This window comes from Telopea speciosissima, chromosome 7 (genome assembly GCF_018873765.1).
Source record: "Telopea speciosissima isolate NSW1024214 ecotype Mountain lineage chromosome 7, Tspe_v1, whole genome shotgun sequence".
Taxonomy (NCBI): domain Eukaryota; kingdom Viridiplantae; phylum Streptophyta; class Magnoliopsida; order Proteales; family Proteaceae; genus Telopea; species Telopea speciosissima.
Window position 1 is genome coordinate 62,704,413 of NC_057922.1, and position 17,726 is coordinate 62,722,138.

General features: G+C 38.5%; 1 protein-coding gene and 1 long non-coding RNA gene across 2 annotated transcripts; one reads left to right on the top strand and one right to left on the bottom strand.

Moving 5' to 3' along the window:
- Positions 1-1,501: 1,501 nt before the first annotated feature.
- Positions 1,502-15,850, bottom strand: LOC122668984 (probable magnesium transporter NIPA9). Its single transcript, XM_043865594.1, has 9 exons — positions 15,612-15,850; positions 15,198-15,296; positions 13,400-13,529; positions 7,834-7,922; positions 4,468-4,524; positions 4,279-4,337; positions 2,670-2,790; positions 2,040-2,188; positions 1,502-1,918 (listed from the first exon to the last, which is right to left on the bottom strand). The coding sequence occupies exons 1-9, from the start codon at positions 15,720-15,722 to the stop codon at positions 1,702-1,704; spliced, it is 1,032 nt and encodes a 343-aa protein (XP_043721529.1). The 5' UTR covers positions 15,723-15,850; the 3' UTR covers positions 1,502-1,701.
- On the top strand, positions 1,793-2,283 carry LOC122668988. Its single transcript, XR_006333945.1, has 2 exons — positions 1,793-1,913; positions 2,036-2,283. It is a non-coding gene; the product is annotated as an uncharacterized LOC122668988 (long non-coding RNA).
- Positions 15,851-17,726: the final 1,876 nt, after the last annotated feature.

The window sequence follows — 17,726 nt, forward strand, 5'->3', positions numbered from 1 at the left end:
TCAAATCAGAATCTAACCTCAAATCAGAATCTAACCAAATGGCCAAAACCGAAATTTGCACCGTTTAAGGCCCGGTTAAGGACCGATTGCATTACCCGATTATAGCCCGAAGCCCGACCGAGCCTGATCCGAATACTTAAAACGGGCTGTCACGGTTCAGGCTTTAAGCATCATGAAGCCAGGGTAGACCCGACTGGTTGACACCTCTAATTGGCGTTCATCATCACCAATTAGCTCAAGATGCTAGTAACATTCATTGGCATTCGCTTTCATCATCATCATCACTAGCTTCTACATGGTAGTAATTAGACATGCATGATATGGAGTTAGATATACCAATCCTTGATGCAGATTCTTAGTAACACTTCTATGTGTAAACCTTCCAAACTACGGTTGTTCGATCTTACTGGGGGCCATCAGAGTTTATATTGTTACAGATAGAAAGAGATCTCAAAATCCATGTGCATTCTAAGCCCTAAACCCTTTCTCTGCAACCATCAGCCGCTACCCTCACGGGCCACCGCCATACCGGTAGTGGATAGTGAACTCTTTGCTCCAACAATGGCAAATGTGATTCATTTTTTTGTTTTTTGGATGGGAAGCAAATGTGAATCATTGTGAAACAGGGAACGATCGTTATGGCTTGTGTTGGATTTGGTGCAGTGGGCGTTTAGGTTTTAGTCCATACAGAGAGTGGGTGATGAGTATAACAAGATGAACCTTGCATCCACTCTTATCTGATTTGGTGGTCGTTCAATTCAAGCTCACAAATCATACGGATCGCACACCCCAATACCTATACCGCTCCAAGCCAATATTGTTGTATTGGATCATCTTGGGAAAGAGTAACCATGGCCTGAAGATCATTATAACGTTCCTTGGCGAATTCCTTGAGGCTTTGGAAAGCTTCAATCCAATCAATTTGAAACCCTTCTTCTAAAACAGAGAAATTACCTCTCCAACCAGACCATGTTGAATGGCATCCAGCTTTTCACCATAATGCATTCTCTTCAATTTCTTCTGTGGAAGCAATTGGGTAGGGAAGGAAGATGTGTGGTTTGTTTCTTCCTACTGGTGCATTGTACTATGAGATCAAGAGAACAGCCAAGTGAGAACCATGAAGGGAACACACACAAATGTGAAATGCAGAAAGAAGGTGAGTACCAGAGTAAGATTTTTGGTATAGTATCAAGATATGGAGCAAATATTGCCCAGAGCGCATGGGAGCTCTAGTTCCCAGCGCAGTATAAGCTTCCACTCTCTCTGATGAAGTTCATCTTATCCAAAAGCCTTCCCATAATTTCAAACAATGATAGCAAACAGAACAGAGAGCATCAACCATGGATGGAACGTTTTGGAGACAGACCAATTACTTGTTCTTGGTAGTTAAGCTGTTCTACATAAAATTAACTGGATCTTACATCATATGATCATGAAGATCTGACTGGATCTTGCTCTGCACTTGAGTGATCAAATGTATTTACGATAAATTCAACAGTAATGAAACTTATAAGAAGCAATGGTATTGAATTGCAGCAAAGGGTAATATACGGTTAAAATTGAAGGAATGATTTTAAAAGTTCCATGCCTTCAAATAAACCTACTAAAGTGGATTTTCATTCACACAAAATAGTTAATCTGCTCACTTAAGAACTGCCAAACATAGAGAACCAGGATGATTTTGATTTTATCACCTCCATTTTAGGCCTTCCCTTTCAAAGAAGTGTGTAAATTAGGCAATGTGGCTGCCTGAATAACAGCACTTGGACTAGAATCCCTGACACGGACTGATCCTGATTGCCTAAGGCTATAACTCCTCTCAATATTGCCCCGTGTAAAACGTCGCAATGATTGCGGAAGACGTCGCACCAGCCGTGTTGAGCTCACAAGAAGAATAACACCAACAATGATAAGTACCCTGCAGCAGAATGGGTCCAAGGGAATCACAGCATGAAAAACAAGTTATAAGCAGGTGACTGCAGTAATTTATAATATTCATTGAGAGGGGGGAGAGGAGGAGGGAAAAAACATTGAGGTACCATCCAAGTAAGAGTGAACGACGAGCTGCTGGTGCAGAAGGCAATTGTTCACCCAGGGCAAGCATACCAGCAAGTACACCAGTCACAATTGATGCCACAGCAGCACATGTAGACACAACAATCGCTCTCCCATGTTTTAAACCCCGAGTCTGTTCACAGGGCATGTTTACATTTACAATTTGCAGTGGAACTGAGCAATTAATGAAACATGACATCCATCTCCAGATAAGAAATAACAACAAATGAAAAAACCATGGATTTAAAACTCAGGAGTAGAAATCGACTGGTACAGTCGAATCATGCTGATACTAACAGTATCGGACTGACATCGGTGGATTGACATCGGCCAATCCCGACTCAGATCGACCAGTCCGCCAGAATCAATTCCAATACCCTGAGACCTTGGCAGAGACACTCCTGGACAACTGAAGCCAGCTGGAATAATGCTGAGCATCTATAGGGTCAATATTCTTAATCTCCAGGGTTTCTCTGCAACATCAAGAACGTGTTCTTGCTTTCCACTCATCTCCTGTATTCCTTGTTCTTACTTTAAGTCAACAATTTTTTTACACAATCAAAATAAGAAAATCACAGTACATGAATTACACTCTCTCCAACAGATGATAGTACCTGGAAAACAAATCCTGTACCGCTACAGCATATACTGATAGAAAGGCACAAAGGAACCAACATCTTGGAGAAACCTTGCTCTAAAAATACAAATCCCATCTTCGATATTACAGAAGCCATCCTGCAGTTAGATCTTAGATGTCATTATCTTTTGGAATATAAAAATCCATGGCACCTAGATAAGAAAGTGTCCAATGAGAACGTAACATCGCATGATTGATTTCATGCCATTCATCTTCAATTTCAGAAATAGTTCACTGCAACAAATGCTTCTTCTCCTAACTACCAGCAATCTCCTAGATTGGAAGTTCGATCATTCATTAAAGATTTCATAATTAAAAATTTCCCCCAAAATTGTGTGAGAGAGAGAGAGAGGGATGAGAACAAGACAGCAAAGAAGAATAACCTGCAGCTTTCCTTATCTTCCTCTCTTTTTGACAGAATCTCAACAAATTTACCAAAAATTTAGTTTAAGCTGAAGCCAGAATGTAGAACTTCGTCATCAATTACTTTGAGGGCATGCAGTAGAAGACAAAAAAAAAAGGTACACCCACTACCTACTGTACCTCACAGATGTTCCAAAACAATAAAAATCACTGGCATCATATCAAAATTTGAATTGCCAGAGAGAGAGAGACTAAAAGAACTCATACATTGCACTACTTGTAGACTTGATTTTGCCGTCTATTGTTGCAAACAATAATAGTATAACAAGTTCCATACATAGGGGAAATGCTAGATAAAATTTGAATAAAATAGAGGCAAATGATGCACTTCTTAAAGATAATTAGAGCATCCTGCACATGCAAAGGATCTGACAACATTATATAAGCTTGGACACAACTATAGGTCCCCAAAATAAGCTTGCACTACTCAGCGGTTGGTAAGGTACTTAACCTTCTTTGAAAATGTGTAAATGCTAAGAAAGAAAAGCATTTTACGAAGGCTAAAGAAAATTTTTCATTTTGAAGTATAAGCAAAACCATTTTGGGTATCCACAATTAAGACCGATGAAGATCAGAAAATAGAAAAAGGAGAAATAGATGCTGACAGCAGTTGTTCAGATTAATGCAGAGTACAATTCATTCCTACCTTCTCCATCTCAGGTCCAAAATTCAATAGGCTACAATTAACCTCTACATGAACCTTACTATACCAGAAGGATGGAATTCTGATTTTTTTAATCTTCTTTTGAACAAATTCTATATGAGGTCAGTCTAGACTCCAAGAATTAAGGAGTTGAGGACTTTTAATAAGCAAAAAATTTGAGATTAGTTCTAAATACAGAACTTACTCCTTTCCAGAGGGATGAGATAGTTCAGCCCATCTGTTTAGGTCTTGTCTCCTGTACTCACAATAAATGAGCTGATTCACTGTTATCCTGTATTCAAGGTTGAGTTACAAGCAATATCCATTTCTGATATTAACTTGTTCAGCTCATTAAATGATTGAAAAGTTTCAATTATCAAGGCTAACTGCGCTCCTTTGAATACTTGTACTGTTCTTGGTTAATGCATAACCATAAAGCATAAGAAAGATGAGAACTGAAATCTGGAAAAGCATGAACCATCTAAGCAAAGTACGAACACGAGGGAAAATGTTGCCGTACCCAAATAAGATGCCTGATTCCATCCCAAAAATAATTTCCTCAACAACTTCAGAATGCATCTGCAAGAAATAAACAAATTGTAAACCTAGAGCACAATATTATATAATCAGAAACATGTAAAAAATGATTAGCTTAACATAGAGCTATTTATTGTCAAATAGTAAATCCAAAAGCAAGAAAAAAAATTACCAACTCCTGTTCTCTTCGTTGACGTTTGTAGACATGAAGCCATCCATTAAGAAGGACCTATAGTCCCAAGAATCACATCAGCTTCTAGATGTAAAGCAAACATATCCATAAAGCTAAGAATACTAAGAAAATTCTTTTTTACAAAATTTAGAGTCATATTTGCAATTATTCTTTATAACATTTCTACAAGGTCTGTGTACCATTAACCAAAGTTGTGGTTTTTTTCTTTTTCATTTTTGGTGATATGATTTAGAGATCCTCATACCCCCCCCCCCAACCAAGGCCTTTTGTTTCAGAGTCAAAAGTTGACTACAAAGAGGCTAAAACATATAATTTACTCTCCCCACATCTATTTCATGTACATTCCCACATCTCCAGCTTCTGGGTTGTCAGATAGGTGAAATTTCTGCATCCATTGCCCTTTTGCTTGAAACTGCTGGGTCAATTGTGTTATTATTTGGAATACATTGGCTGATGGCAGAAATATGATCTACATCATGTGGATTTGATATTGTGAGCCTTTATTTTGACCATATCAAACAATGGATCAGTGGGAGTTAAGGAGATAGAAGTGGCCCAAGCTAAAATGTTCTGCCAAAGTTAGGAGGATTACAAACTTGTATTTCAAAATTGATGAAACCATGGACTTTTTTTGTAAACTTTTTTCCTCAAAAAGATTTGAAACTGATCACCTTTGAGATATGTTTCCCCCCCCCCCTTCTTTTTCCCCTCCTTTGGGTGAGATTTATGATACACTGAAAACCTTTCTCCATTGGTCATGATCTTAATTTATAGGTGCTCTGCCAGTTACAGACTCCTCATCTAGGAGAGTCTCTAAACTATTTTTCTTTTTGAGCCAACATTAGGTTATTATTTTCTTTGCGAAAGCAGGGGTAAGGCTGCGTACATTATGACCCTCCCCAGACCCCGCAGTGGAGGGAGCCTCGTGCACTTGCACTGGGTACACCCTTGATTAGGTTTTTATTTTCTATACTAGGATTCTCCTAGCAATCCCCCCAGCACATTTCTAAAAAATTCCTCATTCTGATGAACTTGAGTATTAAAACTTTTTACCATGATCCATACCTTTCTGTTTTAACTAGACAGATCTCTCTCTCTCTCTCTCTCTAATACAAATTTGGAGTAATGAAATTTTCAGTTTTCTACAACTGTTCTACCATAGATTCAGTGGTTTGACTTGGGTGGATTCCAAAACCACAACAGGTGGTTTCTCTTCTATACTCTTCTTCCTTATAACTTTCAGTTCATTCTATTATGTTTTCATGTCTGTTTTATCTTCTTCCAATCCTGGGAGGCGCTTTGTTTTTTGGGTAATTTTTGGACCATCAAACTTTGCTGTGTCTTCTAGTATACCTCCTAGATTGATCTGGTGTCAAGTATATAAGCTTCTGGACTTGTTTTCTACTGATCTTGTTTAATAACTCCTAGTTTATTAGCTCAAACCAGAAGCTTCAAAAACCCTACCCTGTTTTCCCTATATATTTTTATGGGGTTTGCAGCCCGGTTGCGTGGCTACTGCACCAGCCCAGGGGCCAATGAGGGGGTGCATAGGGGCATCCAACAGGAGGGGCATGGTGGTCATTCCCTCCCCCGCGCGTGTGTGAGCGCAGGGGAACATGATCAGGCAGCATTCCTTTTCCATATATATATATATATAACAACCTATCACCCCATCAATAGTTCGGTGATTTTGGCAGGTCAAAATGGTCTTGTAAGAGGGCCACCCAACCCAAATTTCAGTCCCAACTGATGAGTATATTTTCTGATATCAATTTTCTAACCTTCAAGTCTGCCTGCCCTGTTGTGAAAATTTTAATTTCTATGATTCTTGTCTACTGATTTCTAGTTAGGAATACAATTTGCTTCTGATTTAAAAACTCAGTTCTCATGTTCTGACCCTCTTTTAAAACCTAAATAATTTCCAAATTCAAGTCTGTTTCCTGGTTTTCAGTATTAGCTTCTGCGAGTTTTCTCTCTCTTCTTAACAGCAGAATTAGGACTTTCCAGCCCTAGTATCTACATTACAACCCTTCTTGAAACCATTAGAGACATCAAATGTCAATGATGATTAAGATTATGTGCTGGCTCAAAGCCCCATGCTACCAGATATACCCAATAAATGTACAACCAGCGGACTGGTTCAGAAGGTCAATGAACAAGTAGACACAAAACACTCATTACCAAAAATCCTAAAAATTTGCAACTGGAAAGGGTAGATTGAAGACGAAAAAATCCATGACAGTAGGCTATCATATAACTCAAACCACTAAAAAATTCTCACACCAACCACGCAATTGCCCAGCCCTCATTCTTGTAAGCATTACAGCCAATGGACTTTTAGAAGCAGTCCAGGAAAAGTACAAAGGAATGGTTGATTTAGTATCAGCGGCCTAGAAGCATTGTAGGAGTATCACTCAAATGATGTCATGTTTTGTTTCTCTTGCCCTACAAGTGAGGAGGAATCCAGAAAAGCCAGTTGTTGCTCCCATCTAGGGACTCATGGCCCTTGGTATTGAGAAATTGTTAGCAGAGAGAGAGAGAGAGATCCATAACAGTAATCAGGTCATTACATTTTTTGTATAGTAGTCCCTGTAGCTGCTCAGACTTTAGTTGAGAGGCTCAGCCTTGGAACAAGGTCTGTGATTACATTACAATGGACACCACAATAATATATTAGCCCAATATAGTGCATCTAAAGTATGTTGCATTGTTGCCCCTGTCTACATTCCCCCTTTTATAAATCATTTTCATTATTAATAAGAAAAAGCATTTGTTTTGACAAACAACTTCTAGACATACGAAACATAAAATAGGAAGGTTAAAATATGTCCTAGAGCATATATTATTTGGCAGTATAAACAGATAGTAATTCTTCTCAATCCAAAAAAAAAAAAAAAATGAGCAAGAAAGAGAGAGTAGTTCTTTATTTTTCTTTTTAATTAATGAGCCTTCTCAATTCTACATAGCTCTCACACAATGAATGAATGTATAGCACACAATGATTTTGAACTAAATCTTCATCATGCATTCAAAGAAATTTCTTTTCCATCTTTATCAGTACCTAGAAATTCTTGCACATGCTTAAATCTAAGAAATGTTCAATATGTCCCTGACATCATTATGTTGCAATGTTACAAGATGATCCAAAAGTATGAATCATTAGAACCACTCCTTTTGGCAAAAGACTACAAATATCACCACCAGAAAAAGGGTCCTTTATTCCTTTCCTGAGACCTAAAAAGTATGGGGTAATAAGAAGTGTGTGCAGTTCTTATAAAGACACGATAAATAAGATGAACAATAAATGATACAAAGATCATACAGCGCTGAGGATAAGATACCTACAAACAAGATGACAACAATGAAAACCAGCAAAGGTAGATGAAAGATAGATATGGCTGAAGCCTTTTGCTCCTCCCCACCAACACCCACTCCTGCAAAGAGATGCACCCAGCATATTGAAACATGATTTTTTTTTTTTTGGGGGGGGGGGGGGGGTTGGGGTTGGGGATATTCATCAGGATCAATAGACAATAGTGAAGCTGGTGTTATTCAGATAGCAAAGGAAGACAGCTACAAATGATACAGGCATACAACAGTTCATATTTTGTGTTGTACTCCAGAAAACTACAATGCATAGAACTAGTCAACTAGAACATATAAATAAAGGAGAAAATAACAATCACAGCATTCATGTGTGATCTATCCTTTCCAGAATAAACTGACAGGAAAAAGGGCTTTCCAAACAGCAAATATGATGCAGAGCAGGAGTATACAACATACTCTCGCAAGAAGAAGAAGGGCCAAGCCCAGGCCCAGCTGAAGGCCTAGCGCAATTGGAGTTGATTCCAGCCCATTCGTGGGTTTAGTCCACAGCCCAGCTGAGGGCTTAGTTAGCTACTTAAGTTTTCCTATTAGGACTATGTTTCCTTTTTCAATTATGTTTTGTAATTAGCAATAGGATTTGATTTCATAGTCAGCTTAGGATTTGATTTCATAGTTTGATTATGATTCTGAAATTTAAGTTAGCTATATAAAGCTTGTAAGAGCCATTGGCTCAAATATGATTTAAGAATTATTGAAATTTTATTTCTGCAGCTCTGCTGTGAGATTCAGTCAGTCATGGTGTAAAGCCTGGACAGTGGGATTCTGATCCATAGGTGGGAAGTCATAGTTCTAAATCTTTCTCTTTCCTATACTCCGTTTTCTGCTAACAAGGTACTGTTTTAATATCAGGCATAGGAGGATATTTTGGGTGTGATAAGACCCTCCTCCAGGTGACTAACTGCTATTATTGGCCACGTCTTCAGAGGGATGTTGAGGATGTACTTAAGTAATGTTGTGCGTGTCAGCTCGGGAAACGGATGAAGCAGAACACCGGTTATATTCCCCGCTGCCTGTTCCTCATACACCATGAATTCACCTCAGCATGGACTTCGTGCTTGGCCTACCCACTACTCGGGAAAAGCACGGCTCTATATTCGTGGTGGTTGATAGGTTTTCCAAGATGGCGCACTTCATACCATGTCGGAAAACCTTCAATGCTAGTCACATTGCAGCCCTCTTCTTCAAAGAGATGTGTATACACGGGTTGCCAGAGTCAATCATTTCGGATCCTAATGTTAAGTTCATGAGCTATATCTGGAAAACATTGTGGATGAAGATGAACACCAAAAACAGTCAGACAGAGGTCATCAACCGCAGTTTAAGTAATCTCTCACGTTACTTGGTGAGAGACTACGAGAAGACCTGGCCGTCCATACTCGACATAGCCGAGTTTGTTTACAACAGCTCGGTTAATCATACCACGGGTTGTACTCCATTTGAAATTACACTTAGAAGTTCAAACCAAGAGACCAATTGACTTAGTTCCCCTTCCTTCTCATGCACGTGCTAGTTTTGAGGCGGACGAGTTCATCCAGCACATCACTGAGTTACACATTGACGTACTCCGACGGATTGCTCTCAATAATGATATCTACAAGGCTACAGCTGATCATCACCGTCGATATGTCGAGTTGAAACCAGAAAATATGGTCATGGTTTGAATAACTCCGGAGAGGTTTACACCTAGCACCGATCACAAGCTACATCCGCGAAAGATGGGTCCCTAGAAATTACTAAAGAAAATCGGCCCTAATGCATATGTTCTTGAGCTGCCACCAGATATAACTATCAACAACACCATCAATGTGGCACATTTGACTCTATATGTGGGTGACCATTCTGATGAGGGCAATACAGAGCATTCTCTTCGGTTACCCCAATTTGTTACACCACTCACAGATGAGATTAAGGATGTCGTCGATGACAGGAACATTATGGTGTATAATGGTGGCGACTATCACAAGTTTCTTGTCAAATGGAAGGGATGACAGAGGACTGATTGCACATGGATCCATGCGAACGACTTCAAGCGACCCCGCATTTTTACGAGCAGTACATGTAACTTTTACATTCATTGAGGATGAGTACTTTCAAGCTGGGCAGAGTTGTTGTAGGGAAGGAGTATATAACATACTCCCGCAAGAAGAAGGGCCAGGCCCACCTGAAGGCCTAGCTTGATTGGGGTTGATTCCAGCTCATTCATGGGCTTAGTCCAGCCCAGCTGAAGGCTTAGTTAGCTACTTAAGTTTTCCTATTAGGACTATGTTTCCTTTTTCAATTATGTTTTGTAATTAGCATTAGGATTTGGTTTTATAGTCAGCATAGGATTTGATTTCATAGTTTCATTATGATTCTAAATTAAAGTTAGCTATATAAAGCTTAAGAGCTATTGGCTCATATTCGATTTAAGAATTATTGAAGTTTGATTTCTGCAACTCTGCAGTGTGATTCAGTCAGTCATGGCGTGAGGCCTGGACAGTGGGATTTTGATCCATTGGTGGGCAGCCATGGCTCTAATTCCTCTTTCCTATACTCTGTTTTCTGCTAACAATGTACGGTTTTGATTCATCCATCTGCTTTGCTGGGTTTTAGTTTCTTCTCTGATTTAAGTTAGAACATCAACCTTCAGTCTGATATTATTCTATATAATTTATTCCTACTGTTCCAAATCTTTGTTCTTTGATTTAGTCACCTGTGGCACCCCTGTATTTTTGGTCTGTTTCAGTCAAGTTTGTTTAATAACCTGAAACAAATTTACTCATCAGTTGAGGGTGAGACTTGGGGGCATTGAAGGCCACCCTAGGACTGTCCTTCGACCAGGGTATCTCCCTGATCTGGGATTTTGTTTTGAAGTTATTAGAAATCTCCTGTTTCAGTCGATGTTCTATTTCAGATCTGAGTTTTTTTTTTTTAATTACTTGTAATCCAGCCCTTAGATCTGATCCATTTTTTGGGCCTTGATTTTATCAGTCTAAAGTGAGATTCGACCTGATTACATATCGATCTGAGCTCTTGATAGTGATTAATTAGAAATCTTATGTTTGCTGAATTTCAGTTTCATATTTGATTTTCTTCCAATTATTCTTAGTCCAACCGTTAGATCATTATAATCTTCTGAAGAACATCTATTATATTTCTTCATGATTGATTGCAGAGTTTAACCTTCATCTGAGAGAGAGAGAGTACACATTGATCATTATTTTGTACAAATTACTATTTAATTTGATCACGAATGAATATTAAATGTTAAGTCTTTCTCCCATAAAAAGGAGCAATAAAAGATCAAATTGGGCCATTCTTTCGGGTTAAGGAATAAACGGAACTAAATGAAGGGAAATTTACACATACCACCCCTGAGGTTTGACGAAAGGATATTTTCATCCCCCAGTTTTGGAAAATTCGGCGTACCCCCCTGAGGTTTGCAAACGGTCACAAATAAGCCCATTCCGTCAGTTCATGACTAACACTGTTAAAAATTAGACTTGAACTGACGGAATTGCCCTTCTAAGAAGAACCCCAAAAAAAAAACAAAAAACAAAACCTGCAACTCAAGATGAGTTGCAGGTTTTTTGTATCAATTCCTTTAATTGGGCTTTTACTGTTCTCTCCTCATCCGTCAATCCCATATCGAATTCAATCACCTCAATTTCCATGTTTAAAGATTCGAATTCCATGGATAATTATCTACTGTTTATTTTTCCTGCTATAATCCAAAATGAAATACAGGAAGCTAAAGCATTATACAGAATTCACACCCAAAATAAGAACATAACTGACCGCTATCTTGATCTAGAGACACAGCCACGAGCTCCACCGGATCTTCGCAAACAAAACCTTTTAGAAGAGAGGCTTGAGGAGGAGGGGGGAAAAGATGCAAACTTCTAGGGATTATACTTTAAGTAGTGTCTAGGGTTTCATCCAAGAGATTAAAGAAGAGGAGAGACATGCAGAGCGTGAGAGAGAGACAGAGACAGAGAAATGAAGAGAATTATAGAAGGAAACCGTAGAATCTCAAAACCCCAGTGCCTGGAGTTCCACTCGATGAGGAGGCGCGTGATATTTCTCATCGCCGGCAGGTAGATGCAGCTCGAACCCCAGTCGCTGTCTTTGGACCTCCGGAAATCCCAGGTGATGAGGCCAATCATCAGGAAGTGATCCCAACCATTGGATCGGTTCCAGAAGGGTTGTTCCTTTACCCATTTGAGCATCATCTCGCAATGATAATCACGATCGTGAGTGCTGGAATTAGACCAGAGATACTTACCGACGGCGAGCCCTGGGTAGAAAGGAAGGTAGAACGCAGAGGCGGAGTTCGGGTCAAGGGTTCGACAATGATGCCCTAAAATACGGTTGTGGAAGATTATCTCCGAAGCGAACTGATCAGTCCAGTACCATGTAGGGATCAGATTCTTCGGCACGATTCCGTCAAGCCCCGTGGCTCTCCATCCGAAACCGCCATTGGAGACTGCATCGCAGCGAGACTTCCAAGGATCCAAGTCTTGACAGTTGTCGGAGAGGTCTCTGTTGAACATTGGTGGGAGATCGTAGACGTAAACTTTTCCGTAGCTGCATCGGTCTTTACCTGGATTCCATCGTTTTTCATTCTCTGCCCTTTCTTCTGATTACAAGAAAAGAGATTCTTTGTACTGAGTAAACTTTGAGGGTAGTTGCAGCAGAGACGAGAAAGGAGGGAGAAGGGTTGGGACTGTGACCATGAGAGAGAATGAAAGAAAGTTGAGAGACGACACAGGGAGCGAGTTGCGATGATGAACTCTAGGGCAATGATCCAGTATTTGACGAAAGCAGTTGATTTGAGTTTGAGTTACTGAAAATCGCATAAGAAAGCAGATATTTTCCTAACTAGGGTTCCCAATCCCTGATCCGACCGACGGAGATAGGGTCTGTGAAAGAGCTTTGTGGGTTTCCCTTGCAAATGAGGGGAAAATCAAAAGCTTGTTGAAAAGAGAAGACTAAAATGAACAGAAAGAGAGAGATGAACAACAAAGGGAAAGAGTTTTAGCAGTCGGTGGAATGAGTTTCTTCAGCTCCCTTCACCAGAGCTTCTCTTAACGCTATGGACAGAGTCGATTTCCTCCTCTCAAAGAAAAGATAAGATGGAATAACAGAATCTCCATATGAACACAATCAAGACGATGGGTCGAGTTCATACCTGTCTTTCCTTCCACTTCAGAAATCAATAATATCCAACGAAGAGAAGATTTTTAGGATACCTGCAACTTACCTTCTCCAATTGATTTGGGGAAGATGAGTTGCAGGTTTTGTTTTTTGTTTTTTGTTTTTTTTTTTTCGGGTTCTTCTTAGAAGGGCAATTCCGTCAGTTCAAGTCTAATTTTTAACAGTGTTAGTCATGAACTGACGGAATGGGCTTATTTGTTACCGTTTGCAAACCTCAGGGGGGTACGCAGAATTTTCCAAAACTGGGGGGTGAAAATATCCTTTCGTCAAACCTCAGGGGTGGTATGTGTAAATTTCCCCTAAATGAATTAAAATCAACTTACATTACCTATTGTGCCAACACCTGCAAAAGCAATCCCCACCCAGTCAAAAACATTCATGACCTCCTTCAGATAAAAATGGGAGAAGATAGAAAGTATAGCAAGACCACAGCCAGACACCGGTTGTATTATTGATACCTGTCACAAGTATACTAGTGTAGGTTACCAAGGTGCAATACCTAACTATATAATCAACCATAATGTCAATTTAGTCCTGAAATATTCCAGGATCATGCAAAGAAAAATTACGAATTCACGTTTATAAGATGGTATAATGTAGATATCAAACCCAACATTTGACAGCAAGCCGAATTTAACAATTAATACCTTCAAGAAACTTGCAGTTAGACACTGCAGAACTTGACATATTTATGCATAAAGTAAGAGAAAATATTGAGGATTCTGACGTAATACTCCACCATGCTAATTTTCATAGATAAGAGGTCATACCCCATAAGCTGCAGTTATTCCTTAACAGCTACATCTAGCTAATCCTATTGCAGACGGTGATAGAATGTCCCCTCCCCCGACTCAATAAAAAAAAAAAGGAGCAATGAATTTAGAAAAAATTACATTTATAACCAGAGCCACCAAACTACCAAACCATCCATTTTAGGGGGGGAAAAATAAAGACAAACACTTGTCTGCTTTGATGGAACTACATTGAGACCCCATCCCCAAAACTTAAGATGGGTAATTCATGTTTTCTGAACTTAATCTGGGACTAAACAGGTCTGGAAGGTGATTACAACATAAGAACCCTCTTCACCATCAATTATATACACTTCAAGTTGGGATTATTCCAAGTTCTCTAATCCATCCATTACACTCCTCTAACCCCATGACAACCACCCTTCCAATTGATATTTATCAATTTCCATTCATGCCCTTAATATTATGTACCTAATTACATATTCCCTCCAAAGATGCAGCACATTTTAAATCTTTTCAAACTTTGGCACTCTGACACTCCACAGTCCCACCCCATTCCATGACCTCGCTACTAGGAACAATTTTATGGACACCATTCACCCAGCATTGGATTTATGGAAATTACAAACACTTAATTACATATTTACATGATGCCCAGATTGGCTGGGACCAATCCATACTGAATTGGATTGGGGTTATCTACGACTGATCTGATCCTCAATCTCAATCCCCTGAATTAATATTATGGTTTCAAGGATCGGCTGGATGCTCAATAAACAGACTCACCGTGACCTGATACATGCTAAACCCTTAGTTGTAAATTTTGTTCCAATGGCCATTAACCAAAATTTGGCCGACAACTTAAGCATGACCTTGATCAACACTCAACAGCAAAGTAGAAATACTGAAACATTTGAATGGAAGTCAAACTCATTCTGTAACATGTCTAAGTTTAATTCTGGAAAGACTATTAGTTTGATACAACAGAGGAATACATAGAACTTGTCAAGTATAATCAATTTCTATGATCCAAATATGTTTACTACTACTGAACTGATGAGCTCTTAAATTTCCACTGACTTGACAAATCTGTGTCATACACATGAAGCAATACATAACAGACCACATATTTCTTCTCAACATCTGTCCCTCTTTGTCCTTTTATCTTCTTTTCCCCGATCAGCAACAAAAGAGTTTTTTTTAACCTTTTCTTTATCTTGGTTTTCCTTGCATACTTTGGAAGAAAAATATATACAAGAAAGACATGGTTGCATCTATCAGATGGCAAACAAAAAATGTGATTTCATAAGCTTTAGAAGATGATATACAAAATCAATAATGGATATGTAATAGAATCATATCAAATAGACTTACAGGAGACTGAGATAATGCTTTCAACATCAACAGAGCTCCAAATATATCCATAACAAAACCAATAATCCAAGCCTTGTTGAATGCATATGCCCTTACCACCTGAAAGACAAAATTCAATGATCATTTACAACACTTAAATTGTTGTTTTGAAGCAAATCAACACTGACAATTTCCATATCAAAAATACAAAATATAAGATGGGGATTCATATGGAACCAATGAGAATAGCAATGAAGGAACTAATGTAAAGCCCCTATGGTTTAAGTTTTGAATGCATGCCCAATCATGCATCACTAATAATTATCAAAAAGAAAAAAAAAATCGAATCCAGAGAAGGAATTGCTACAAAATATTTCATGTACAATCTAAAGAAAGAAATGAAAATGGAAATCGAATGAAAAGAAAGAAAAAAACCTTAAACTTGAGAGAGAGGGGAGGAAGGATGACAGTTCCTTTCTTCTGTAACACTTTGCCGATGTTATTACCAGCTGTAGCCGCTAAGGTTAGACAGATGGATTCCCACATAACTCTTCAACTCTTCAACTCTGCCTCGAGAAAATTCTGAACAATCCTTTCAGTTCCTTCTGAAAGTTAAGGTTAGCTAGTGGATACTTGAAAGCACGTCGATTGATAATGATTGGCTCGTTGCCGCTTCTGCAAGATCTCTAATTTTGCTTCTTTGCTGTTCCAAGGCGTCGGTTTTTTTTTTTTTTTTTAATGGTGCAAGTGGATCCATATCCCTTGCCTTACTCTTATTTCCATCTTTTTCCCTTTTCTTGGTTTGGGGCCAAGGGGAGAAAGCGGATGTCTGACAAGTACGCCGCAGCAAACACAGGCATTATCATCCAATAATTATTTTGGGAAAAGTTTCTCTGGGCAACCGGCATTCATGTGAAGAGGGAAGATAAGAGAGGTGCTAATTATGGAGAATGGATCATCTGCACGTTCTGAACACTACCTCAAAATAAAAATTCAGCCTGAACCGATTGAATCATTCAAAATCAACCGGTTCATTTTAGATCGAATATCCCTGTAGAACCAAAATCGAATCCGATAGAAAATCAAACTAAATCGATTAAAAATCGGGAAAATTAACAAATGCATGTTTTTTGTTTTGGGTTTTTTTGGTAGAAACGAATGCATGTTGTAAGCACTAAATTTTGTCACTCCTTTACTGACAATGATGGAAAGAACCTTTTAGAATTTCATCGAAAATATCAAATCACGAAAAGTATAGGATTTTCCTGTTAAAATTATCACAATGCCTTTGTGGTGGTTTTGACTTCTAATTTTTCTAAGTGTGGTCCCAAACTTCGTAAACTAATGTGTTTCAACATTACAACCATGGCCTAAAGAATTGTGTAAAACAGATTACTACACTTGGAAACATTTCTCTCCCCTAAATGCTGGTCTCTCTCTCTCTCTCTCCTTGTGAGGGTAAAAGGAAAGAGAAGAGGAGAAAGCAAGAACAAAACGAAGGAAAGAGAACGAGAGCTCTCTTTCAACTAACGAAAGCAAGAGCTCTCCTTTTGTCATTCTCCTCAACCCAGTGAAACCTTTATTAAAATACCCTTGAACGATACTGAGGATCGAAGATTCCTGTGGCTCCAGAATTTTGTCGTAGGAGCAATCGAAATACTATCAAAATTGGGTTCTACACCTTTGAGTCGAAACAGTATTTCCAAGAAACTAAGAAGATAAGGATTTGTATTATTTCTTCACTTTCTGTTTAATTTCTTTTCCTACATAATGTAGATATAATATTTAAATACATATGTAGTATATACTAAATAAATATATGCATTGCATCATTCTCATCTTATCGCAATTCTGGCTTGTCCAAGTATGGAAGTAGGGATGTAAATGGATATTCGTAAATCCGTATTCGATCCGCATTCGTATCCGTTTAGGAGAATCCGAATCCGTCCGAAACTAATCGAATACGAATATGATAAACCCCTTATCCAACTGATTATTATCCGATTCGTTTAGCAGTCCGACGGTAATAAAATATTTGAAATATAACTCTGTGTTTGTCTATCCTTTAAGGTACCTTATTGGATTTTGTTATCTTATCTTTATAAATTTATAAGTTAAGATAATATGATTTTTTTTCTAGATTTGCTATTGGTTTCATAGTTGTCACGGCGATCTAAGTCGGTGGAAGGGTGTCACATCGATATATCGACATGTCGCCCGCCATGGCGTTGCCATGACAAGCATGTCGATCATATTTAATTTTTTCTCTATTTTTAATGTCATTTAGTATGTTATAATATATGTCCTATAACATCAAAAATCAACATGAAAGTGTACTACACTACTACTAATATACTATGCCACTATGGTTTAATTCATGAAAGTGTAATTAATATCCATTAGTGTATATGAATGTATGAAAAATTGAAAATATAAATTAACCTATCAAATAATTGAAAGCAATAGTAAAAATCAAATGATAGGCTAACCTGTTTACTGAAGCTTGATAACAATAGTCTTTCTTCAGTGTGTGTAATTTGGAGCAAAGCA

Bases quoted from the DNA above. Each gene is read 5' to 3' on its own strand.
- LOC122668984 (XM_043865594.1), bottom strand. From the start codon at position 15,722: ATGTGGGAATCCATCTGTCTAACCTTAGCGGCTACAGCTGGTAATAAC. The intron at 4,525-7,833 runs GTAGGTATCTTA...TTGGGACTATAG, and splicing joins TCATTGTTGTCATCTTGTTT to GTCCTTCTTAATGGATGGCT. The intron at 2,189-2,669 runs GTACTATCATCT...CCCTGTGAACAG, and splicing joins GTACAGGATTTGTTTTCCAG to ACTCGGGGTTTAAAACATGG.